Here is a 26,088-nt window from a genome sequence, read left to right as displayed (position 1 = left end):
CATACTCTTGATTTTTTGCTGTTCATTTTATTGAACTGAGTGTATAAAACCAATATAGAGCACATTACTAGAAAAAATATTTTATTTTTCAAATACATAATGGATTCTTTACTCTCAATTATTTCTTTTATCTTTTTATTAAGACTAAATATATATAAATATTAATAATTTCATCTTTTCTCAAATTAATGACAATGGTATAACTGTGATTATCTTTTAGCAACCAAAGTCTATTTCCAGAGGTTTGAACTTGATATGAGAAAAACACTGTATCAAGTCCACTGTACCTGATTTGGTGCTGAGGTTGAACTGGTGTAATGGTTTGCTCCAGGATCCAGAGGCTATTGTAAGCTTGAAAGCAAAGTGAAACCCTTAGGTTGACCTTGGCTGCTTAAGGATCCTCTGGATGGGGGTGAGGGGTGCCTGGTTCTGTTTTGCACAGGACGGCTCGTCCTCAGGCTAAGCTGGAATCTCTGGGAACAGTGTGTGTGTGTGTTAGTTGCTCAGTCGTGTCTGACTCTTCGCGATCTCATGGACTATAGCCCACCAGGCTCCTCTGTCCATGGGATTCTCTGGGCAAGAATACTGGAGTGGGTTGCCATTTCCTTCTCCAGGGGATCTTCCTGACCCAGGGATTGAACCCAGGTCTCCTGCACTGAAGGCAGATTCTTTATATCTGAGCTATAGGGAACTGAGGTATGTACACGTTCAGGCATTTGCCTGGATGGTAGGTGGGGAGGACTCTAGTTATGTCACATTTCTACTGGTAATCCTTTCTCCATAAGGGCAAATGGGCAGCTCCGGATTCTTGACGATAGCAATACTTTGCCCACAGCTCACTCTTTCTCAATGACAGTGAGACCAGTGAAAAAGAAGACAAAATCTTAGTTCACTATGAACACGGAATACCAGTAATAAAAGTGACTGTGGTAACTGTGATGATAGTGGCAGAAACTGGGAACTGATTCTCGGAAAGGTCTACTGGGCTTGATTTATTTTAAGCAGCCAGGAGAGATCTAGAATTTGGATGCAGTGTTTGGATCTATCCTTTTATTTTTCTCCATTGCCCACTGACTTTAAAAACCTAAGATCATACCAAACTTCTATTAGCATGTCCACCATGAATGCACAATTAAATAACTCAAATAAATAATGGGTAGCTAAAGAATACTTTAAAGGTAGTAAAAAGATAGCACCTCAGTGATTTCTTAGCATAATGCTAATCTTTCAAATGTGGGTAAAATCCCATTTAGTGGGAAGGTTTGGAATCTTACATAAAAATATAACATGCATTATATATTTCTTGAATATAAAAAATTCAAGCGACTGTATCCTTACTGATATTAATGTAACACAAATAAAATTATAATGAACATTTTAACACAAAATGCAGTTCATTTCTAGTTAACATATTGAAATAACTGATATTCAAATTCTAACTATTATAGCACACACATATGAATGGAGTTTACGTATATACATATGCTTCAAAGTAGAACTTGCTTTGGGGCTAGTACTTTTTATTCTAATGCACAGTATTTATGACTAATTTCAGTTGTTTTTACTAAGAAATCAGGAGATAAACTTAAATTTCTGACTCTTGGATCAGTCAGAAAATAACTAAAAGTTATTCATCTGTAAATTCAGTAAGAAGCTATTCTAAAATTGTTGCTTATCTATTTCTCTAAATGAAATCTTGGAGAGCAATCTTGTCTCCTAATTAAAGGAAAATATTATAACCCTCTTTTTAATTCCTATTTTAACTAGAAGAGCCACATCATTATTTTTAATGTTTTTTTCTGTATTTTGTACCTTAAAAAAATGTTAGTAATACTACTTTCTGTAAAATACAAAACAACATTAAAAGTATCCAGTTACTACTGGCATTCAGATTTTGGAGATATACCTTTATGATGAAATAACAGTCATGAAACAAAATGTTCAGAAGAACTGTCAGTAACCATTTAAAAATCAGATTTATGATCCTCTTTAAAAATGTGTTAAAGCGATGCTGGTTTACATCAAAGTGCTCCTAGTGAGGAGAAATGATGTACTGTATTGAAAAAATAAGACCTCATCAGGGGTCTTCTTAACTTGGCTCTGAACAACCTTAAAGGCCAAAAGATCTGCACCTTATGTTGTTCTCAAGGTTACTACCATGGGATGCCTTGTAAAAACATCTTTTAGTGTTATTGATAATAAAAGCACCTTGATTTGGATTCTAGATGGACATGTATTATAAGCAAAGATACTCCTTTGAAGCCAAAAATCTGATGCTGCTTAAGTGTCCACTTTCGACTACTAGAGCTTAATGTAGCTGATCTAAAATCATTTCCTTAGTCCTACAGAATTTTCTTGATCTCTTAACATTTTAAAATAGTGATGTGGTACTAGTTTAGGTCTAAAAGTGTTCACTGTTCGGTCATGTCTGATTCTTTGTGATCCCGTGAACTGTAGCCCTCCAGGCTCCTCTGTCCATGGAATTTTCTGGGCAGGAATACTGGAGTGGGTTGCCATTTCCTTCTCCAGGGGATCTTCCCAATCCAGGGATTGAACCCAGGTCTCCTGCAATGTGGGTAGATTCTTCACCTCTGAGCCAGCAGGGAAGCCCATATAGTTTAGGCCTATAAAAACATAACTCTCACAAGTTACTCCAAAACATGATAACTAGCACAAAATTTTGTGTATCTTTTAAAAAAAGCCTTTGGATAATAACTCTAATGCATGAGGTTGCAGAGGACCCAAAGGGCACTCTAAATGATGGAATGATGGACATTATTTAATGATGGTAAATGAGAATTATTTCCTTAAAAGCCAGTATCAATTTTACCAATTTTAAGTAGAACATAACATGAAATTATTTCATGAAATATAGTCTTGTTCTATGCTCTCCTGACACCAGTCCCAACAGAAAGCTTCCAGTCTTTTTGCTGTTTCTTGACTGATGAGACATTCATCCTTTAATTCCCTGATTGTCTTCCTCAATGATTTTTGGAAACGTTTTTCTCGGTTTAGAACATTCTGCAGACTTTTCTTGGTATCCTCTAGCTCACTGATCACATGATCTAATTTATGCTTAAGTTTCTTTGGGCTGTCCATCACACTGTAGCTATGTTCCTGAAAACATAAACACCAAGTTATTAAACCAGACAGACAAGCAGTTAGATAAAAAGTTATAACTAGGCCTCAGTTATTTCTCCGAATACTATGCTTAGAGAACATTTTTAAGTTGGTGATACTAAGAGTTGTTCAAAGACCACAGGGAGAGGACGGGGATGTTTCAGGTGCCTAGAGTCCCCATCTTTGTTTGTCTAAGGTCTGGCATACACAAGGAGGGCAGAATCCTAGGGGTGGAAGGCACTTCTCACCTGGAGGTAGGCATCTGCTTATGAACAAACAGCATGACACTCACGTGACCATAACAGTTTTGGTCCCTAAGTGTGGGCTGCTAAGTTTAAGTTTTACCTATCCAAAAAACTTACATTTTTAACCTTTTAACGGAATTGCTTTATTTGATGAATATTTCACTTTATAAGGGATGACAGGAAAGCACTGAAGCAGGTCCTCAGGCTGGGTGTTATGGATTTAGAGAGGACTCTGGTCTTGGATATATAAAGAGATAATTTAAGCACTCAGTACTTATTTTGGTTATGGTATATTTGTTGGGTATACTTTTTTCATTCAAAAACACCACTGACATAATTTTGAAAAGCTGTTACTTAAAATTAGTGAAAATGACTTTGCTTTCAGCTTTGTGAAAATTAGTGAAAATGACTTTGCTTTCAGCCAAGATGAAATAAGAGGCTGGATTGACAAAAGAAACCCAGGACTTCCCTGGTGGTAAAAGGCTATCTGCTTGCTAAGGCAGAAGACCAGGAAGACTTCACATGCTGTGGAGCAACTAAGCCTGTGTGTCACAACCACCGAGCCTGCGCTCTAGGGCCTGCAAGCCACAACTACTGAGTCTGAGTGCTGCAGCTACTGAAGCCCAAGTGCCCTAGAGCGCGTGTTCTGCAACAAGAGAGATGCCACCAGTGAGGCCAGTGCACTGCAATCAAGTAGCCCCTGCTCACTGCAACTAGAGAAAGCCCATGTGTGGCAATGAGTAGATGCAGTAAGACCTCAACACACAGCCAAAAGGTATAAAAATGTTTTGCACATAAGGACATCAGGCAAGGAAGGCAGAGATTGAGATGGGAAACAAAGAGATGAGCCTTATGACTGCCCAACTTACTGCCTTGAGAGAGTTCTAGGCGTCAGTGCAAGGAGAGGAAACCCAGGCAGAGCTGGTTAGTCAGAGTTGAGGAGGTAGTGCAAAGTACTTGGGGAGACCAAGGTGGCTACAGTTCACAGAACAAAGTATCAATAGGAGAGAGAAGAACCTGGAGATCTTCAGAAGCTCCCTGTCAAGTATGGCCCTGAGTAAGATCAGAGTATGTGTGTAGGGAACTGCTCAAGGCTGAGGAAAGAGTGGCCAGAAAAGATCAGGAGTACCCTGAGCTCAGATTTTACTCCCACCAGCCAGACCAGATTCATGGGGAACTGAGCAGAGTACACAGAAGAGTCTTGCCTCAGTGGTGGAGAACAAATAGCCTGAGACTGAGCACTGTTCTGGTCCTGCCTAAAAAAGGCAAAACCTGAAAGGACCAAATTGTTTCCAAATAACTACACCTCATAACAAAGCTCAAGCATATAGGACACAAAAATATCCAGCATCCAGTGAAGTAAAATCCATAGTAAGTGGCACACAAAATTTTACCAGGCATGCAAAACAGCAGAAAATATGAGCCACAATAACAGAGAAACCAATCCATAGAAACCAACCCAGAACTAACAAATGTTAGAATCAGTAGACAAGGAAATTAATGAAATTATTTAATCTGTATCATATATGTTAGAAAGTTAAGCAGAGACGTGAAAGACATAAAAAAGAATCAAATAGGACACCTGGACTTAAAAATTATTATGTGTGAGGTGAAAAATATATTAAAGAGAATGATGGCACCCCACTCCAGTACTCTTGCCTGGCAAATCCCATGGATGGAGGAGCCTGGTAGGCTGCAGTCCATGGGGTCGCTAAGAGTCGGACACGACTTTCCCTTTCACTTTTCACTTTCATGCATTGGAGAAGGAAATGGCAACCCATTCCAGTGTTCTTGCCTGAAGAATCCCAGGGACTGGGATTTCATCTCTGGGGTCACACAGAGTCGGACATGACTGAAGTGACTTAGCAGCAGCAATGGCAGATTAGAAATTTCAGAAGATTGGTGAAGGTGAAGATACAGCAATAGGAACTATCCAGAATGGACTACAGAGAGAAAAGGGAGTATTTAAAATACAAAAAAATGAACAGCATGAGTAGAGGTGGCACAACTTCTGACAGCCCAATATACACATAATTAGACTCCCCAAAGGAAAAGGAAGACAAGTTGAGGAAGAAAGAACTATTTGAAGAAATCATGACTGAAATTTTTCCTAGTTTGATAAAAACTATAAACTCACAGATAAAGAAACAATAAATCCCAAGCATAAGAAACATGAACAAAGCTAAACTATGGTATAATCAAATTATTTAAAACCATTAGCAAAGCAAACCACTCCAGTGTTCTTGCCTGGAGAATCCCAGGGACGGGGGAGCCTGGTGGGCTGCCGTCTATGGGGTCGCACAGAGTTGGACACGACTGAAGTGACTTAGCAGCAGCAGCAGCAAAGAAAAATTTTTAGCAAAGGAAAAAGATAAGAATGATAGTAGATTTTTAATTAGCAAGCATGCATATGAGAATATAGTGGAGCAACATCTTAAAAAAACTAAAAACAACAAACTCCCAAACTTTCAACCCAGAATTTGTCAATATCTTTCAAAAATGAAGACTAAATGATTGTTCAGGTTTTTCCAGACTAAATAATGACTATTTAGCAGACTAAGTAATGATTTTATAAAAGCTGAAAGAATTTATCACCAGCATAGCTGCACTATAAGGAGTATTAAAGTTAAGTCCTTCAGACAGAATGATACCAGATGGAAATATGGATTTACACAAAGGAATGAAAAGCCCTGCAGTGGCAACTACATGGGTAGCATATACCTTTTTTTCTTGTTATTTAAATCTTTTTAAAAGATAATTTACTGCTTAAACAAAAATAATATCAATGTAATGTGTGGTTCATAGCATATGTACAGTGAAATGTATGACAGCTGTAGCAAAAAGGTTGGAGAAGAGAAATAAAAGTATACTATAGTAAGATATGTATACTATACACTAAGTGGAATAATATTACTTATCATGTGGCCTGTGGTAAGTTAAACATGGATATTATAGACCCAAAAGCAACTAACAGTTATGGTGAATGAATTAAAAAAAGGAGATAAGATGGAATTATAAAAAAATTTAATTAATTGAAAAGAAGACAAAAAAAGAAGAAAATGAGAACAAAGACTAAATGGAACAGGAAATAAGTATGATGACAGATTTAAATCAAACCATATCCCATTAGATAATCTGATATAAAGTGATATGATAATTATATTATTATTGTTTAAATAATCCAAATAAAAGGCAGAAATTATATATAGAAAAGATTAGTGATTATAAATAACCAAGTTATATTTAAAAAATCAAGACCCAATAGACATGCCACCAAGAAAAAACACACCTTAAAACAAAAAGACACAAATAGGTTGAAACTAAAGGTTTCAACTAGGATAACACTAATAACAGATAACTACGGTGGGTATATTACTATCAGACAAAGTAGACTTCAGAGCAAAGAATATTACCAGGGATAAAGAAGGCCATTTCTTAATAATAAAGGGGTTAATTTATCAAGACATAAGAATTTTCTTTTCCAATGGTTTTGAATAATTTGATTATGATGTAGCCTAGTTTAGTTTTATTCATGTTTCTCGTGCTTGGGATTGCTGAGCTTTTTATCTGTGGGTTTATAGTTTTTATCAAACCTGGAAAAATTATGGCCATGATTTCTTCAAATATTCCTTTCTATTTCAACTTTTCTTCCTTTTCCTTTGGAGAGTCTAATTACATGTATATTGGGCTGTCTGAAGTTGTGCTACTTCTCACTGATGCTCTGTTCATGTTTTTCATTTTTTAAACATTCCCTTTTCTCTCTGTAGTCCATTCTGGATAGTTCCCATTGCTATATCTTTACCTTAACTAATCTTTTCTTCTGACATACCTAACATGCTATTCAGTTCAGTTCAGTCACTCAGCTGTGTCCAACTCTCTGTGACCCCATGGACTGCAGCATGCCAGGCCTCCCTGTCCATCGCCAACTCCCAAAGTTTACTCAAATTCATGTCCATTGAGTTGGTACTGCCATCCAAACCATCTCATCCTCTGATGTCCCCTTTTCCTCCTGCCTTCAAACATGCCATTAATTCTCTCCAATATAATTTTCAACTCACACATTGTAAGTTTTTTCTAATTCTTAGTTTTGCTTATATGAGATGATAGATGTTCATCTAAACTTACTGTGATGATCACTTCATGATGAATGTAAATTAAATCATTACTGTACACTTTAAACTTATACAGTGATGTATTGTCGATTATATCTCACTAAAACTGAAAGAATAAAATAGAAAGGTACTTCCTCAGTCTGATAAAGGGCAATTATGAAAAATCCACAGTTAACATCATATGAATATCTTCAATGGTGAAAGACTGATGCCTTCCTCCTAAAATCAGGAGCAAAGCATAAAGATCAGTTCTCAGTACTTCTACTCAGCATACCCTTGGAGGTTCAAGGTAGTGCAATAAAGCAAGAAAAAGAAATGAAGGTATTTACATTGGAAAAGAAGAATTAAAACTGTTTTTAATGACAGACATCGGAGAAGGCAATGGCACCCCACTCCAGTACTCTTGCCTGGAAAATCCCATGGACGGAGGAGCCTGGTAGGCTGCAGTCCATGGGGTCGCTAAGAGTCGGACACGACTTTCCCTTTCACTTTTCACTTTCATGCATTGGAGAAGGAAATGGCAACCCACTCCAGTGTTCTTGCCTGAAGAATCCCAGGGACGGCAGAGCCTGGTGGGCTGCTGTCTATGGGGTCACACAGAGTCGGACATGACTGAAGTGACTTAGCAGCAGCAATGACAGACATCATGATTATCTTTGTAGAAAACCTGACAGCTTTTACAAAAAAGCTTTGATAATTAACATGTGAGTTTAGCAAGTTTGACAGATACAGTTTCATATACAAAGGTCAATTTATTTCCATATACTAACAGTAATTAAAACAATGCCGTTTATAATAGCATCCAAACATACAAAATACTTAGGGATAAACCTGACAAAAAAAAACGAAAGACTACACTGAAAATGACAAAACCCTGCTAAGAAAATTTAAAAGTTTAAATATATGAAGTGATGGGCTGGAAGACTTAAAATAGTACTATTAAGATGTCAATTCTTCCCAAATGGATCTGTAGATTCAACAGAATACCAGTCAAAACTCTAGCAGGAATTTTGTAGAAATTTATGAAAGTGATTCTAAAATTCATATAAAAATGCAAAGGACCAAGACTATCCAAAACAACTTTGAAAAAGAACAAAGTTGGAAGATTTAACACTGATAAACACTACCTGATTTTAAGCATTATTATAAAACTATAGTAATTAAGATAGTAAAACAGATCTGGATTCCAGGCCTGATTCTAACATGAAAAAGCAATCAGATGAATAAATAAATGCAAGCTTCAATACTGTGTGTGTATGATAGTCCTTCAAGAAAACCTAAAGACATAACTATTTTTAAAATTAGATATTTCCACATAGAACCTACAATACCAATAACTAAAGGGAGGAATTATTTATTGTATTTTATTGGTTGACATTATTTTGCTAACAAAGGTCTATCTAGTCAAAGCTATGGTTTTTCCAGTAGTCATGTATGGATATGAGAATCGAACCATAAAGAAAGCTAAGCACCGAAGAATTGATGCTTTAGGACTGTGGTGTTGGAGAAGACTCTTGAGAGTCCCTTGGACTGCAAGGAAATCAAACCAGTCAACCCTAAAGGAAATCAGTCCTGGATATTCACTGGAAGGACTGATGTTGAAGCTGAAGCTCCAACACTTTAGCCATCTGATGTGAATAACTGACTCACTGGAAAAGACCCTGATGCTGGCAAAGACTGAAGGCAGGAGGAGAAGGGGACGACAGAGGATGAGACAGTTGGATGGCATCACTGACTCGATGGACATGAATTTGAGCAAACTCCAGGAGTTGGTGATGGACAGGCGTACTGGTGTGCTGCAGTTCATGGGGTCACAAAGAGTCGGACACAACTGAGCAACTGAACTAAACTGAACTGACTGGTTGAAATATTTTTGTGAAAGCATTCTTTGAATTAAATACGTATATATAAATTATAATGGCCCTTGGAAGCAATATTACTTTTGGTTATTACATATTAAAAAAAATCTCAAAAACCTGAACTCCTAATTTTTCAGTAAGATTTTAAAAAGCTTAATCCTAACAGAGAGGGCATGTTCATCTTAAAAATATCAACTTTAGCCCAGTAATTTTACTTACAAAAATGAACTGGGACTGGAATTCTTCAACACACGAGGAAGTATCAACAAGCTTGTGATTGTGGTTTGTAACTGGAAGGGCTTTGAGGGTGAAGTTTTTCCTATAATGAAGCTTTTCTCTTTTCCCCTGTTAAGAATAGTTAATTGTTAATCAATCATTGTAGATATTTCTGTCCTTTTGTAAATTTTTAACCTTCTTAACTTTTTGTAGTAAAATTATTATATATTTTTTTAGTGGAAATTGCTTTTAACAGTCAGTAAAGTTTAAATTCACTAAGATTACTTTAAAGGAACTTCCCTAAAATAACTTTAAAGTTTACCTGGAAACACGAATTTTCCTTAAAAAAAAGAATGATGATGAGGGAAGGTATATCCTACAAGGTATTAAAAATATCCTACAAGGAAAGAATATTTAAGATAGTGTACTATTCTTTTGGCTTCTCAGATGGTTCAGCGGTAAAGATCTGCCTGCCAAGCAGGAGGCACAGGAGATATGGGTTCTAGCCTTGGGTCAGAAGACTATTCTCTTAAGAAAAATATGAGTAGATCATGTAGATAAGAGCCTTCAGGATAAAAAATGGCATTCTAAATAAGTGGAGAAAGGCTATAAGTCATGAAAAATGAATTAATTATGAAAAAGTTTTATCATTTATGTACAGTAAATCACAATGAATTTCTACATAATGAAAATTCATGTAAAAATGAAAACAATGAGGAAGTAGAAAAATACATGGGAAATATTTATAAAATCTTAAATCAGACAGCACAAGAGAAAATATAGGACTACTTAAAAAAATGTATCTCACACAAAACAAACCAACACCATAATTAGAACTAAAGACAAAGAACAAAAAGTAACTGCAACATAGTTAAATGATTCATATCCTCAATATCTATTGTTGTTATAAAACAGCTTAGAAAAAGATAAAACTAGAAGACTTGAATAAGTTATTCAGGAAAGAAGAAGTAAAACTGTCTAATGAACACAGGAAATAATGCATAAATGCACTAATATTCAAAGATATATTAAAACAATAAGATGTCATCTATGCCTATCAATTTCAGCAAAGGTTAAAAACACAACTTACACTGAGGATTAGGATGGACAGACACTTTAATGCATAACTATTAGTAGGGCAGTAGACTGATACAGACTTTACGATGGGCTTTTGGGAGGCTTGCATCAAAAGCAAAAGACTTAAAAATGTGTGTAAGTTTTGGTCTAGCTATTTTATTTCCAGGAAATTAGTTTGGGGAAATAAGGATATGTACATAGATTTAACTACAATAATGTTCATTCTAATGCTTCTAAAAACAGTGAAAGATGATAATCTATATACAATGGTAAGGATTGATTACATAAAGTATTTATTGTCCATACACTGGATCAATCACTATATGGTCATTAAAAATGTACTGTAAAGATGATATCACTAAATATGAGAAAGGATATAGAATCATAGGAACTCTTATAAGCTGATGGTGGGGGTATAAGTTGGTAAAACCACTTTGGAAAACTATGGTGATATCTACTCAAGCTGATCCTAGGATCCAGCAATTCCACTTCTAACATAAATATACATATATTCTGTAGAAATGTGTACATTTAAGTGTATCAAAAGGCATGGACAAAAATGTTTGTAGTTACACCATTCATAATAGCTCCAAAGTGAAAATCCAAATGTTCATCAACAGTAGAATAGAAATTATAGTTTATTTATACAATGTGCTGAAGAACTGATGTTTTTGAAATGTGGTGCTAGAGAAGACTCTTGAGAGTCTCTTGGACTGCAAGGAGATCAAACTAGTCAATCCTAAAGGAAATCAACCCTGAATATTCATTGGAAGGATTGATGCTGAAGCTGAAGTTCCAAAACTTTGGCCACTTGATGTGAAGAGCTGACTCACTGGAAAAGACCCCGACGCTGGGAAAGATTGAGGAGAAGGGAGCAGCAAAAGATGAGATGACTGGATGGCATCACCAACTCAATGGACATGAGTTTGAGCAAACTCTGGGAAATGGTGAGGACAGGGAGGCCTGGTGCACTGAAGTTCATGAGGTCACATAAAGTTGGACATTACTTAGCACTGAACAACAACAAATACAATAGAATATTATAGTGCAAAGAAAATACATGGACTAGTAAGTACCACATGCTGCAATGTGGATGAATCACAAGAGCAAGATGTTGAGTGAAAGCAGCCACAGAACAGAGTATGTACTATATGACTCCATTTACAATAACTGACAGCAATAAAAGTCAGGATAGTGGTACTTTCGAGGGTGTAGGGACTGGGAAAGAGCATGAGGGAAGCTTCTGGGGTATTGATAACTTTCTCCGTCTTGGTCTGAGAGGAGTTACATGAGTGTATTCACTTTGTGAAAGTCCAGTGGTCTATACGCTTATGATGTGTGCATTTGTTTGATGCTTTTGAACTGTGGTGTTGGAGAAGACTCTTGAGAGTCCCTTGGACTGCAAGGAGATCCAACCAGTCCATTCTTTTTTTTTTTTTCCAACCAGTCCATTCTGAAGGAGATCAGCCCTGGGATTTCTTTGGAAGCAATGACGCTAAAGCTGAAACTCCAGTACTTTGGGCACCTCATGCGAAGAGCTGACTCATTGGAAAAGACTCTGATGCTGGGAGGGATTGGGGGCAGGAGGAGAAGGGGACGACAGAGGATGAGATGGCTGGATGGCATCACTGACTCGATGGACATGAGTCTGAGTGAACTCCGGGAGTTGGTGATGGACAGGGAGGCCTGGCGTGCTGCTTTTCATGGGGTTGCAAAGAGTCGGACACAACTGAGTGACTGAACTGAACTGAACTGAACTGATGTTGACTTCAGTATAAAGTTTAGTTAAAAAAAAAAATTGATGTTCCATATAGGTTTCTCTTAAAAATGTGATCCATTGAGCTGCAACACAATCATGCAGGGTACCTATCAAAAAATACAGATCCTAGACTCCAAAGCAAACTTGCTGAATCAAATATTTTGGGAGAGCTGGTTAGGATTCTGCATTTTAAGCCAAGCTCCCTGGATAATATTTAGGTAGACTAAATTTGAAAGCCATTGTTATATAAAAATATTTAACATCATGGAAAATATTATAATAGTTAAGAGTGAACTTTGGAGCTAAAATACCTGGGTTTAAATCCAGCCTCTGCCATTTAACAGCAGTGTGACTTGGGGAATGTATTCTAGTTTTCTGGGTCTAAATTTTCTCAAGTGGTCAAATGAGAATAAGATTATTTAACTCTTATGGTAGTTTAGGGGACTAAAAGAGTCAAAATATATGTAAAGTGCTTAGATTACTGCCTGGCACACAGTAAGCACTGTATGAATGTTAAAAAAAGAGCAAAGCAAATAAAAAGGATATACAGTATAATCGTATTCTGTAAGAATTATAAATAGAGATGTATTTATATACAAACATACACATAAAAATGACAGAAAAGATCCACATAGAGTGTTAACAGTGTTACTTCTGGATTCTGTGATTTCCTTGTTATTAGGAAATAACTTTTGGAAGTTAGTAATTTATTGCTTATTTGACTTATTATGTCCATATTTTTAAAGGTTCGCTTAAGACTATAGATGACACCATGGTATAGGAAACAAATCCTTTAGAGCAAATTGCAGAAGATACTGTACATTTATTAACATGGAAGAAACTGAGTCAGTTTCCATTATATAACTCAAGTACTGAGGTACGAACATCTGCAAATGTGACCAAGACCCCTATGGGAGTAGATCTTCTGAACTACTTCCTGTTTCCAGCTGTCAGGAAGGAGATACCTTTCAATAGAGGTTCATTCCTATTGGTATGGGAACCACAGGCCCTCCCTGAATTTTCCACATTGGAATCAGTCAATCTCTAGAGTTTCTGAAAGTGAGTACGCGTTCAGGTATATGAAGTCAAGAGAGATACTGAGGGTGAAGCAGCTCATCCATGGCACTAAAATCATTGAGAAAAGCCACAGAATACAACTAGAGTTTCCTTAAACAATCCTTTTATCTTCTTGTTTTTGACCTCTTCTTTCCTTCTCATCTTTTGGTTTTCTACCTTCCAGTTCTACTCAGGCTTTAAGTGTGAATATGTGGCTCTCAAAGTATACTTTGTGTCTGTTGCGGCTCTGCTCTTGACTTTTGCTCCAGTGTGAGGCGCACTGCCAGCTTGGAACTTCAGTTCAACTCTAACATTCCTCCAATTTTTAGACCCAAATCTTGAGCTATACTAACTCAAGTTTGCTTCACCAAACCTTAGTAAGGTACAGATATTAACATTTCTGAGGGGCTACTGGTAAAACACTCTTACTACTCTTTAGAAAAGCTTACACAGTTTACAAATCTAAAAAAACTTAAAGAATGGTTTTCAAATCAATAAGCAAATAGTAAAAAATGGTAGCAAGTGTGTGAAGGTTCTTAAATAGTCCCTAAAAAGTGAGTAATGATGGTTAAGCAGCATCTGATAAACAAACCTGTGAGTGAGATACGGAATCAAAAATAGAAGGTATGACTCCAGGTTTCAGTTTAATATTTGGAGTACTTCTGTCAAAATCTGTCTTCTTAAAGTGTCTTGAACACAACACATCTCCTTTTTTAGGCTCCCAAATGCCTGCAGCATTCACGTCAAGTCTTTTCATTGCTAATACCCATTTTCTTTTGATGTTTTCATCTGTAGGGAATCTAGAAAAAAAATACATAAAGTATTGATGTTTAATTTAACACATATACTTGAATTAAAAGGCTGTGCCTAAATTGATTCTTTAACTGGTTTGTTATTACTCTTGAAACTGGAATATTTAGGAAACCACTGCAATTTATGGTTTTATAACTTTCAGTTTTAATACTCAGATTTTTGTACCAAACATGCTGCAGGCAAATAGCCCTCATTTAATTCTTTCTCATATTATAAAGAAGAAAAGCTTCCAAAGACATTTAATACCTTAGAGTAAAATTCACAACTGAAGGTTTTTCTTCATCTATAGATGATGAAGAATATCACTTGGGCCTTTTCCTATCTGATGAATTTATCCCAGATGAACAGAGACACTTGTAGTTCCAATGTTCTATCAACATCAAAAAGTTGTTTAGTACAATATTTAATACAAAACAAGGGTGTAAATGCTTGGTGAATGAATGCAGAGAACACCTGCGGAATTTGGAATTTTGGAGATCAGAACCATTTTGAGATCTGGAGGTTAATAGCCATATCTTTTCCAATTTTCCAAGCTGGTTCAAGTCTTTTTTGGAATAAAGTGGGGTACACATGTTCATTTTTTATTTCCTTATACTTAGCAAAGTAGCTGGGAGATCTTTCTCTGGCACATAGCACAGTACCTGGCACAAAAGCAACAAAATAAAACTTCAGCAAATGAATAATTATTAAACTTTATTGCTCCTTCTTTCCTATGCTGTCAGAAGAATGACTAAAATACTAAATTAGGACCATCTTGATTTATCTGGGGAGGCCTTACAAATAGCTTTGAAAAGAAGAGAAGCGAAAAGCAAAGGAGAAAAGGAAAGATATAAGCATCTGAATGCAGAGATCCAAAGAATAGCAAGGAGAGATAAGAAAGCCTTCCTCAGCGATCAATGCAAAGAAATAGAGGAAAACAACAGAATGGGAAAGGCTAGAGATCTCTTCAAGAAAATCAGAGATACCAAGGGAACACTTCATGCAAAGATGGGCTCGATAAAGGACAGAAATGGTATGGACCTAACAGAAGCAGAAGATATTAAGAAGAGGTGGCAAGAATACACAGAACTGTACAAAAAAGATCTTCATGACCAAGATAATCACAATGGTGTGATCACTGACCTAGAGCCAGACATCCTGGAATGTGAAGTCAAGTGGGCCTTAGAAAGCATCACTACGAACAAAGCTATTGGTGGTGGTGGAATTCCAGTTGAGCTATTTCAAATCCTGAAAGATGATGCTGTGAAAAGTACTGCACTCAATATGCCGGCAAATTTGGAAAACTCAGCAGTGGCCACAGGACTGGAAAAGGTCCGTTTTCATTCCAATCCCAAAGAAAGGCAATGCCAAAGAATGCTCAAACTACTGCACAATTGCACTCATCTCAAAATTCTCCAAGCCAGGCTTCAGCAATATGTGAACTGTGAACTTCCAGATGTTCAAGCTGGTTTTAGAAAAGGCAGAGGAGGGGGCTGTCCTAAGATGGCAGAGCAATAGGATGGGGAGACCACTTTCTCCCCCACAAATTCATCAAAAGAACATTTAAACGCCGAGTAAACTCCACATAACAACTTCTGAATGCCGGCAGAGGACATCAAGCACCCAGAAAAGCAGCCCATTGTCTTCGAAAGGAGGTAGGAAACATATAAAAGACAAAAAAAGAGACAAAAGAGGTAGGGATGGAGCTCCATCCCAGGAAGGGAGTCTTAAAAAGAGAGAAGTTTCCAAACACCAGGAAACACTCTTACTGCCGAAGTCTGTGGCTTGCCTTGGAAGCACAGAGGGCAACATAATAGGGAGGAAAAATAAGTAAATAATTAAAACCCACAGATTACGAGCCCAATGGTAACTCCCCCAGCGGAGAAGCAGCCCAGACACCTGCACCCGCCACTAGCAAGCAGGGGCTGGGCAGGGAGGCATGGGCTGCATTGCTTAGAGTAAGGATCGGGCCTGAATGCCCCGAGGGTAATCAGAGCGAAATAATCTGGGCTAGCAAACCAGACTGTGGGATAGCTACCACGTGAAAAGCCCTAAGATACCGCCAGGCCCGCGCAGAGAACAAAGCACTGAACAGAACTAGCCGGCTACAGACCATCCCCCTCCGGTGACAGGCAGCCAGAGCCAGAAAGGGGCAATTGCAGCCCCAGAGAGACATTATCTACCAAACTGCAAGTAGGCTTCTTTGCTAACTAAGACTTCTTGGGGTTTTGGACAGTCATTATCCGCCTGAGAAGGTGCGCCCGTTGTACACCCAGAAAACCGAGTGGCAGGGATGGGAGAGGCAATAAGTTGCAGTGACCGCGCTCGCCAAACACCTCATCACCCGAGCTGCTTGGAGCTGGGAAGGGCACAAAACGCAGGCCCAATGGAGTCTGCACCTCTGAGGACTACCCGAGTGCCTGAACCTGAGAGGCTTAGCCCTGGGAGGTGCATGCAGCCCAGGGCCGGCCTCGGATGGTTCCAGGCAGAGCAACCTAGAGCCTGAGCTGTGTGGGCAGGCAGGGTGCACGCTCTGTGAGCAGGAGCAGGCCCAGTGTGGCTGAGACATTGTGAGCACACGCCAGTGTTGTTTGCAGTGTCCCTCCCCACAGCGCGACTGAACAACTGAGCCTAAAAAAAAGTGTCCACCACCGCCCCCCTTGTGTCAGGGCGGAAATCAGACACTGAAGAGACCAGCAAACAGAAGAAGCTAAAACCGAGGTGCCGGGAGCCGGCGAGAGGCATTCCACTCGTGACAAAGGTCATGAGGAAGGAGGCTCGGCATACGCAAAGGCGGGATTGAGCCTCAGGAGTCCCCCTGGATATTCTCGAGCATCTACCCCCAAAAAACCAGAGTCTGCTTACTTTATTGCTTTGTGCTCTCACCTCTGACTTTACTGGGGGCTGTCCCCCACCACCATCTCGCTCTCTCTGTCAAAGAGTTAACTTACAGCTCCAATTAATAAAGTTCCTGGGCAATTAGTAGTGTTTAAATCCAAACCCCTCAGATAGCTCTCTAATTCACCTGACAAGTTTACCCAGACTCCTACAGCTATGCATACGATTGTTTACAGTCTCCCAGCCTCGAGGGGCACGAGAAGCTTAAGATATTCAAATAGCTTAGAGCCTCTCAGAGAGTTAGAAACTGTCAGAATAAAAACTAGTAAAAGATTTCATTGATGAGCCAATGCTTGTTGCCAAGTTTTCACATCCCCTGTATTGTATCCTTGAATATGTATTAATTAATAGTTGGTATGTAGAAAAAATAAGTAGTGGCCTTGGTGTTAGTAACTTTAGACCCTTAAGGTAATAAATTCTTTCCTTTGTTGTAAACCCATTACACATCCACCCTACAGGAATGCAATTTTATCTAACACCTTCGGAAGATGGCGCCAAACCTTAAAATAATTACTCTTAGAGAAAATAAGTCTTTGTCAAGAGTCATAAAATGTTAATAGGCCTTCTGGCCAGAAGATGATGTAAATCACCTAAACCATTTGTATACGATAAATTTGCAGGAAAGAAACACTGGTTTTTGATAAGGATCAGAGACTGCTGACTTTGCATCCCCTATTATCCTCTATGTGTAACTTAGGGTATAAAAACCCCTGTTGGAAATAAAGCTACGGGCCTTGCTCACCAAAGCTTGGTCTCCCCATGTCATTTTCTCCTCAATTTCCAGCTGAGTCTCCATCTGGAGCGCGGAGGTCCCCTGTGACCATTTATTTGCCTGGGCTTCTAAGACCCACTCGAGAAGGTGTCTAAGGTGGGGCACCTTCCGCTATTCGAGAGGGTGCCTGCGGCCTCCGTGGTCAGAGCTAACCTGGTGTCACGGGTTATACTGATTTTCTGCGTAAACCAAGCTACTCAGCTTTTTTTCTCCACTGAATTTTCCTACTGAGCTATCCTCATTCTATTACTCTTTATATCTTTGATAAATAAATAAATAAATAGGTCGCCGAAGCCATCTCTCCTTCGAATACCCTGGATCAGCCGGGGCTGGACCCCGGCACCGAGGGAACCGCCTTGGAAATGACAGTGCAACAGATTAAAATCCTGTAGTTAGTACCGACTACATAGGAAGGGGCCTAGATCTTGAGAAATAAAAGCTGGACCAAGGAACTATCCAAAAATGAACTGACCCCACACTGCCCACAACACCACCAGAGAAAGTCCTAGATATATTTTTACTATTTTTACTATCATTCTTTTTTCTTTTTAACTTAAAAAAAATTTTAAGTCCTCTATTACTCCTTTAATTTTCATTTTTATAACCTACTATTAGTTTTTTAAAAAAAGACTTTTTTTAAAGCAAACCATATATATATTTTTTTTAAATAATTTTTGTGACTTTTATTTTTTTTTCCTTCTTCTTCTTTTCTTTAATATTGTATTTTTGAAAATCCAACCTCTACTCTAGAATTTTAATCTTTGCTTTTTGGTATTTGTTATCAATTTTGTACCTTTAAGAACCCAATCTTCAGTACCCATTTTTACTTGGGAGTGAGATTACTGGCTTGACTGCTCTCTCCCCCTTTGGACTCTCCTTTTTCTCTACCAGGTCGCCTCTGTCTCTTCCCTCCCCCTTCTCTGTTCTACCCAACTCTCAGAATCTCTGTGTGTTCCAGAAGGTGGAAAACACTTAAGGAACTGATCACTGGCTGGATCTGTCTCTCTCCTTTTCATTCCCCCCTTTTATCCTCCTGGCCACCTCTGTCTCCTTCCTCCCTCTTCTTTTCTCTGTGTAACTCCATGAATATCTCTGAGTGGTCCAGACTGTGGAGCGCACATAAGGAAGTGATTACTGGCTAGCTTGCTCTCTCCTCTTTTGATTCCACCTCATCACATTTGGGTCACCTCTAACTCCCTCCTTCTTCTCCATGTAACTCTGTGAACCTCTCTGGGTGTCCCTCACTGTGGAGAAACTTTTCATCTTTAACCTAGATGTTTTATCAATGGTGCTGTATAGAAGTCTTGAGCCTACTGTAAAAATAAGACTAAAAACCAGAAGCAGGAGGCTTAAGTCCAAATCCTGAGAACATCAGAGAACTCCTGACTCCAGCGAACATTAATCAATAGGAGCTCATCAAATGCCTCCATACCTACACTGAAACCAAGCACCACCCAAGGGCCAACAAGTTCCAGAGCAAATTCTCCAGCAACACAGGAACACAGCCCTGAGCTTCAATATACAGGCTGCCCAAAGTTACTCCAAAACCACTGACATCTCATAACTCATTACTAGACACTTCATTGCACTCCGGAGAGAATTCCAGCTCCACCCACCAGAACACTGACACAAACTTCCCTAACCAAGAAACCTTGACAAGCCACCAGTACAACCTCACCCACAGCGAGGAAACTCCATAATAAAGAGAACTCCACAAACTGCCAGAATACAGAAAGGCCACCCCAAACTCAGCAATATAAACAAGATGAAGAGACAGAGGAATACCCAGCAGGTAAAGGAACAGGATAAATGCCCACCAAACCAAACCAAAGAGGAAGAGATAGGGAATCTACCTGATAAAGAATTCTGAATAATGATAGTGAAAATGATCCAAAATCTTGAAATAAAAATGGAATCACAGATAAATAGCCTGGAGACAAGGATTGAGAAAATGCAAGAAAGGTTTAACAAGGACCTAGAAGAAATAAAAAAGAGTCAATATATAATGAATAATGCAATAAATGAGATAAAAAACACTCTGGAGGCAACAAATAGTAGAATAACGGAGGCAGAAGATAGGATTAGTGAAGTAGAAGATAGAATGGTAGAAATAAATGAATCAGAGAGGAAAAAAGAAAAACGAATTAAAAGAAATGAGGACAATCTCAGAGACCTCCAGGACAATATTAAACACTCCAACATTCAAATCATAGGAATACCAGAAGAAGACAAGAAGAAAGACCATGAGAAAATACTTGAGGAGATAATAGTTGAGAACTTCTCTAAAATGGGGAAGGAAATAATCACCCAAGTCCAAGAAACCCAGAGAGTCCCAAACAGGATAAACCCAAGGCGAAACACCCCAAGACACATATTAATCAAATTAACAAAGATCAAACACAAAGAACAAATATTAAAAGCAGCAAGGGAAAAACAACAAATAACACACAAGGGGATTCCCATAAAGATAACAGCTTATCTTTCAATAGAAACTCTTCAGGCCAGGAGGGAATGGCAAAACATACGTAAAGTGATGAAAGAAAATAACCTACAGCCCAGATTACTGTTTCCAGCAAGGATCTCATTCAAATATGAAGGAGAAATCAAAATTTTTACAGACAAGCAAAAGCTGAGAGAATTCAGCACCACCAAACCAGCTCTCCAACAAATTCTAAAGGATATTCTTTAGACAGGAGACACAAAAACGGTGTATAAACTCGAACCCAAAACAATAAAATAAATGGCAATGGGATCATACTTATCAATAATTACCTTAAACGTAAATGGGTTGAATGCCCCAACCAAAAGACAAAGACTGGCTGAATGGATACAAAAACAAGACCCCTATATATGTTGTCTACATGAGACCCACCTCAAAACAGGGTACACATACAGACTGAAAGTGAAGGGCTGGAAAAAGATATTCCATGCAAATAGAGATCAAAAGAAAGCAGGAGTAGCAATACTCATATCAGATAAAATAGACTTTAAAACAAAGGCTGTGAAAAGAGACAAAGAAGGACACTATATAATGATCAAAGGATCAATCCAAGAAGAAGATATAAGAATTATAAATATATATGCACCCAATATAGGAGCAACACAATATGTAAGACAAATGCTAACAAGTATGAAAGGGGAAATTAACAATAACACAATAATAGTGGGAGACTTTAATATCCCACTCACACCTATGGATACATCAACTAAACAGAAAATTAACAAAGAAACACAAACTTTAACTGATACAATAGACCAGTTAGACCTAATTGATATCTATAGGACATTTCACTCCAAAACAATGAATTTCACCTTTTTCTCAAGTGCACACGGAACCTTTTCCAGGATAGATCACATCCTGGGCCATAAATCTAACCTTGGTAAATTCAAAAAAATTGAAATCATTCCAAGCATCTTTTCTGACCACAATGCAGTAAGATTAGATCTCAATTACAGAAGAAAAACTATTAAAAATTCCAACATATGGAGGCTGAACAACAAGCTGCTGAATAACCAACAAATCTCAGAAGAAATCAAAAAAGAAATCAAAATATGCATAGAAACGAATGAAAATTAAAACACAACAACCCAAAACCTATGGGACACTGTAAAAGCAGTGCTAAGGGGAAAGTTCATAGCAATACAGGCATACCTCAAGAAACAAGAAAAAAGTCCAATAAATAATCTAACTCTACACCTAAAGCAACTAGAAAAGGAAGAAATGAAGAACCCCAGGGTGAGTAGAAAGAAAGAAATCTTAAAAATTAGGGCAGAAATAAATGCAAAAGAAACAAAGGAGACCATAGCAAAAATCAACAAAGCTAAAAGCTGGTTCTTTGAAAGGATAAATAAAATTGACAAACCATTAGTCAGACTCATTAAGAAACAAAGGGAGAAAACCAAATCAATAAAATTAGAAATGAAAATGGGAGAGATCACAACAGACAACACACAAATACAAAGGATCATAAGAGACTACTATCAGCAATTATATGCCAGTAAAATGGACAACGTGGAAGAAATGGACAAATTCTTAGAAAAGTACAACTTTCCAAAACTGAACCAGGAAGAAACAGAAAATCTTAACAGACCCATCACAAGCACGGAAATTGAAACTGTAATCAGAAATCTTCCAGCAAACAAAAGCCCAGGTCCAGACGGCTTCACAGCTGAATTCTACCAAAAATTTAGAGAAGAGCTAACACCTATCCTACTCAAACTCTTCCAGAAAATTGCAGAGGAAGGTCAACTTCCAAACTCATTCTATGAGGCCACCATCACCCTAATACCAAAACCTGACAAAGATGCCACAAAAAAAGAAAACTACAGGCCAATATCACTGATGAACATAGATGCAAAAATTCTTAACAAAATTCTAGCAGTCAGAATCCAACAACACATTAAAAAGATCATACACCATGACCAAGTGGGCTTTATCCCAGGGATGCAAGGATTCTTCAATATCTGCAAATCAATCAATGTAATATACCACATTAACAAATTGAAAAATAAAAGCCATATGATTATCTCAATAGATGCAGAGAAAGCCTTTGACAAAATTCAACATCCATTTATGATAAAAACACTCCATAAAGCAGGAATAGAAGGAACATACCTCAACATAATAATAGATATATATGACAAACCCACAGCAAACATTATCCTCAATGGTGAAAAATTGAAAGCAGTTCCCCTAAAGTCAGGAACAAGGCAAGGGTGCCCACTTTCACCACTACTATTCAACATAGTTTTGGAAGTTTTGGCCACAGAAGTAAGAGCAGAAAAAGAAATAAAAGGAATCCAGATTGGAAAAGAAGAAGTAAAACTCTCACTGTTTGCAGATGACATGATCCTCTACAATAGAAAACCCTAAAGACTCCACCAGAAAATTACTAGAGCTAATCAATGAATATAGTAATGTTGCAGGATACAAAATTAACACACAGAAATCCCTTGCATTCCTATACACTTATAATGAGAAAACAGAAAGAGAAATTAAGGAAACAATCCCACTCACCATTGCAACAAAAAGAATAAAATACTTAGGAATATATCTACCTAAAGAAACTAAAGACCTATATATAGAAAACTATAAAACACTGATGAAAGAAATCAAAGAGGACACTAATAGATGAAGAAATATACCATGTTCATGGATCGGAAGAATCAATATAGTGAAAATGAGTATACTACTCAAAGCAATCTATAGAGTCAATGCAATCCCTATCAAGCTACCAACGGTATTTTTCACAGAGCTAGAACAAATAATTTCACAACTTGTATGGAAATACAAAAAACCTCGAACAGCCAAAGCAATCTTGAGAAAGAAGAATGGAACTGGAGGAATCAACCTGCCTGACTTCAGGCTCTACTACAAAGCCACAGTCATCAAGAGAGTATGGTACTAGAACAAAGACAGAAATATAGATCAATGGAACAAAATAGAAAGCCCAGAGATAAACCCATGCACCTATGGACACCTTATCTTTGACAAAGGAGACAATAATATACAATGGAGAAAAGACAATCTCTTTAACAAGTGGTGCTGGGAAAACTGGTCAACCACTTCAGTATAAAAGAATGAAACTAGAAGACTTTCTAACAGCATACACAAAAATAAACTCAAAATGGATTAAAGATCTAAACGTCAGACCAGAAACTATAAAACTCCTAAAGGAGAACATAGGCAAAACACTCTTGACATAAATCACAGCAGGATCCTCTATGACCCACCTCCCAGAATATTGGAAATAAAAGCAAAAATAAATAAATGGGATCTAATTTAAATTAAAAGCTTCTGCACAACAAAAGAAACTATAAGCAAGGTGAAAAGACAGCCTTCAGAATGGGAGAAAATAATAGCAAATGAAGCAACTGACAAACAACTAATCTCAAAAATATACAAGCAACTCCTGCAGCTCAATTCCAGAAAAATAAACGACCCAATCAAAAAATGGGCCAAAGAACTAAACAGACATTTCTCCAAAGAAGACATACAGATGGCTAACAAACACATGAAAAGATGCTCAACATCACTCATTATCAGAGAAATGCAAATCAAAACCACAATGAGGTACCATTTCACGCCAGTCAGAATGGCTGCGATCCAAAAGTCTACAAGCAATAAATGCTGGAGAGGATGTGAAGAAAAGGGAATCCTCTTACACCGCTGGTGGGAATGCAAACTAGTACAGCCACTATGGAGAACAGTGTGGAGATTTCTTATAAAACTGGAAATAGAACCACCATACGACCCAGCAATCCCACTGCTGGGCATACACACCAAGGAAACCAGAATTGAAAGAGACACGTGTACCCAAATGTTCATCGCAGCACTGTTTATAATGGCCAGGACATGATAGCAACCTAGATATCCATCAGCAGATGAATGGGTAAGAAAGCTGTTGTACATATACACAATGGAGTATTACTCAGCCATTAAAAAGAATACATTTGAATCAGTTCTAATGAGGTGGTTGAAACTGGAGCCTATTATACAGAGTGAAGTAAGCCAGAAAGAAAAACACCAATACAGTATACTAACACATATATATGGAATTTAGAAAGATGGTAATGATAACCCTGTATGTGACACAGCAAAAGAGCCACAGATGTATAGCACAGTCTTTTGGACTCTGTGGGAGAGGGCGAGGGTGGGATAATTTGGGAGAATGGCATTGAAACATGTATAATATCATAAAAGAAACGAATCGCCAGTCCAGGTTCGATGCAGGATACAGGATGCTTGGGGCTGGTGCACTGGGATGACCCAGAGGGATGGTATGGGAAGGGAGGTGGGAGGGGGGTTCAGGATTGGGAACACGTGTACATCCGTGGTGGATTCATGTTGATGTATGGCAAAACCAATACCATATTGTAAAGTAACTAGCCTCTAATTAAAATAAATACATTTAAATTTAAAAAAAAAAATAAAAAAATAAATACAATGTCTATATGCAAAAAAAAGAAAAGGCAGAGGAACCAGATATCAAATTGCCAACATCCGATGGATCATGGAAAAAGCAAGGGAGTTCAGAAAAACATCTATTTCTGCTTTATTGATTATGCCAAAGCCTTTGACTGTGTGGATCACAATAAACTGTAGAAGATTCTGAAAGAGATGGGAATACCAGACCACCTGACCTGGCTCTTGAGAAACCTATATGCAGGTCAGGAAGCAACAGTTAGAACTGGACATGGAACAACAGACTGGTTCCAAATAGGAAAAGGAGTACATCAAGGTTGTATATTGTCACCCTGTTTATTTAACTTCTATGCAGAGTACATCATGAGAAATGCTGGGCTGGAAGAAGCACAAGCTGGAATCAAGATTGCTGGGAGAAATATCAATAACCTCAGATATGCAGATGACACCACCCTTATGGCAGAAAGTGAAGAGGAACTAAAAAGCCTCTTGATGAAAGATGAAAGAGGAGAGTGAAAAAGTTGGCTTAAAGCTCAACATTCAGAAAACAAAGATCATGGCATCTGGTCCCATCACTTCATGGGAAATAGATGGGGAAACAGTGTCAGACTTTATTTTTTTGGGCTCCAAAATCACTGCAGATGGTGATTTCAGCCATGAAATTAAAAGATGCTTACTTCTTGAAAGGAAAGTTATGACCAATCTAGATAGCATATTGAAAAGCAGAGACATTACTTTGCCAACAAAGGTCCGTCTAGTCAAGGTTTTTCCAGAGGTCATGTATGGATGTAAGAGTTGGACTGTGAAGAAAGCTGAGCACCTAAGAATCGATGCTTTTGAACTGTGGTGTTGGAGAAGACTCTTGAGAGTCCCTTGGACTGCAAGGAGATCCAACCAGTCCATTCTGAAGGAGATCAGTCCTGGGTGTTCATTGGAAGGACTGATGCTAAAGCTGAAACTCCAATACTTTGGCCATCTCATGCGAAGAGTTGACTCATTGGAAAAGACTCTGATGCTGGGAGGGATCGGTGGCAAGTAGGAGAAGGGGACTACAGAGGATGAGATGGCTGGATGGCGTCACTGACTCGATGGACATGAGTTTGAGTAAACTCCGGGAGCTGGGGGAGGCCTGGTGTGCTGCGGTTCATGGGGTCGCAGAGAGTCGGACATGACTCAGCGACTGAACTGAACTGAAGTGATTTATCTGCAGTACAGCTAAACTTGGTCTGAAGTTGTAATTTATACCCTTTTCTCTGT

General features: G+C 38.1%; 1 protein-coding gene across 4 annotated transcripts in view; it reads right to left on the bottom strand.

Annotated features, from left to right (window-relative positions):
* Window positions 1-7: 7 nt before the first annotated feature.
* The window catches only part of THAP6 (THAP domain containing 6), a 28,284-nt gene continuing 2,203 nt past the window's right edge, over window positions 8-26,088 (bottom strand). For 3 of the 4 annotated variants that reach the window (XM_070791593.1, XM_019962930.2, XM_019962931.2), the window contains exons 3-5: window positions 14,037-14,244; window positions 9,556-9,681; window positions 8-3,117 (exon numbers count right to left, since the gene is read on the bottom strand). In XM_070791593.1, the coding sequence (XP_070647694.1) occupies window positions 2,863-3,117; window positions 9,556-9,681; window positions 14,037-14,244 (589 nt within the window). In that variant the 3' untranslated portion in view covers window positions 8-2,862. The remainder of the gene's footprint in view (window positions 3,118-9,555; window positions 9,682-14,036; window positions 14,245-26,088) is intronic. The other variant, XM_019962933.2, reaches the window with a different exon arrangement.

This window comes from Bos indicus, chromosome 6 (assembly GCF_029378745.1).
Source record: "Bos indicus isolate NIAB-ARS_2022 breed Sahiwal x Tharparkar chromosome 6, NIAB-ARS_B.indTharparkar_mat_pri_1.0, whole genome shotgun sequence".
NCBI lineage: Eukaryota > Metazoa > Chordata > Mammalia > Artiodactyla > Bovidae > Bos > Bos indicus.
This window is presented reverse-complemented; position numbering and strand designations above follow the sequence as displayed.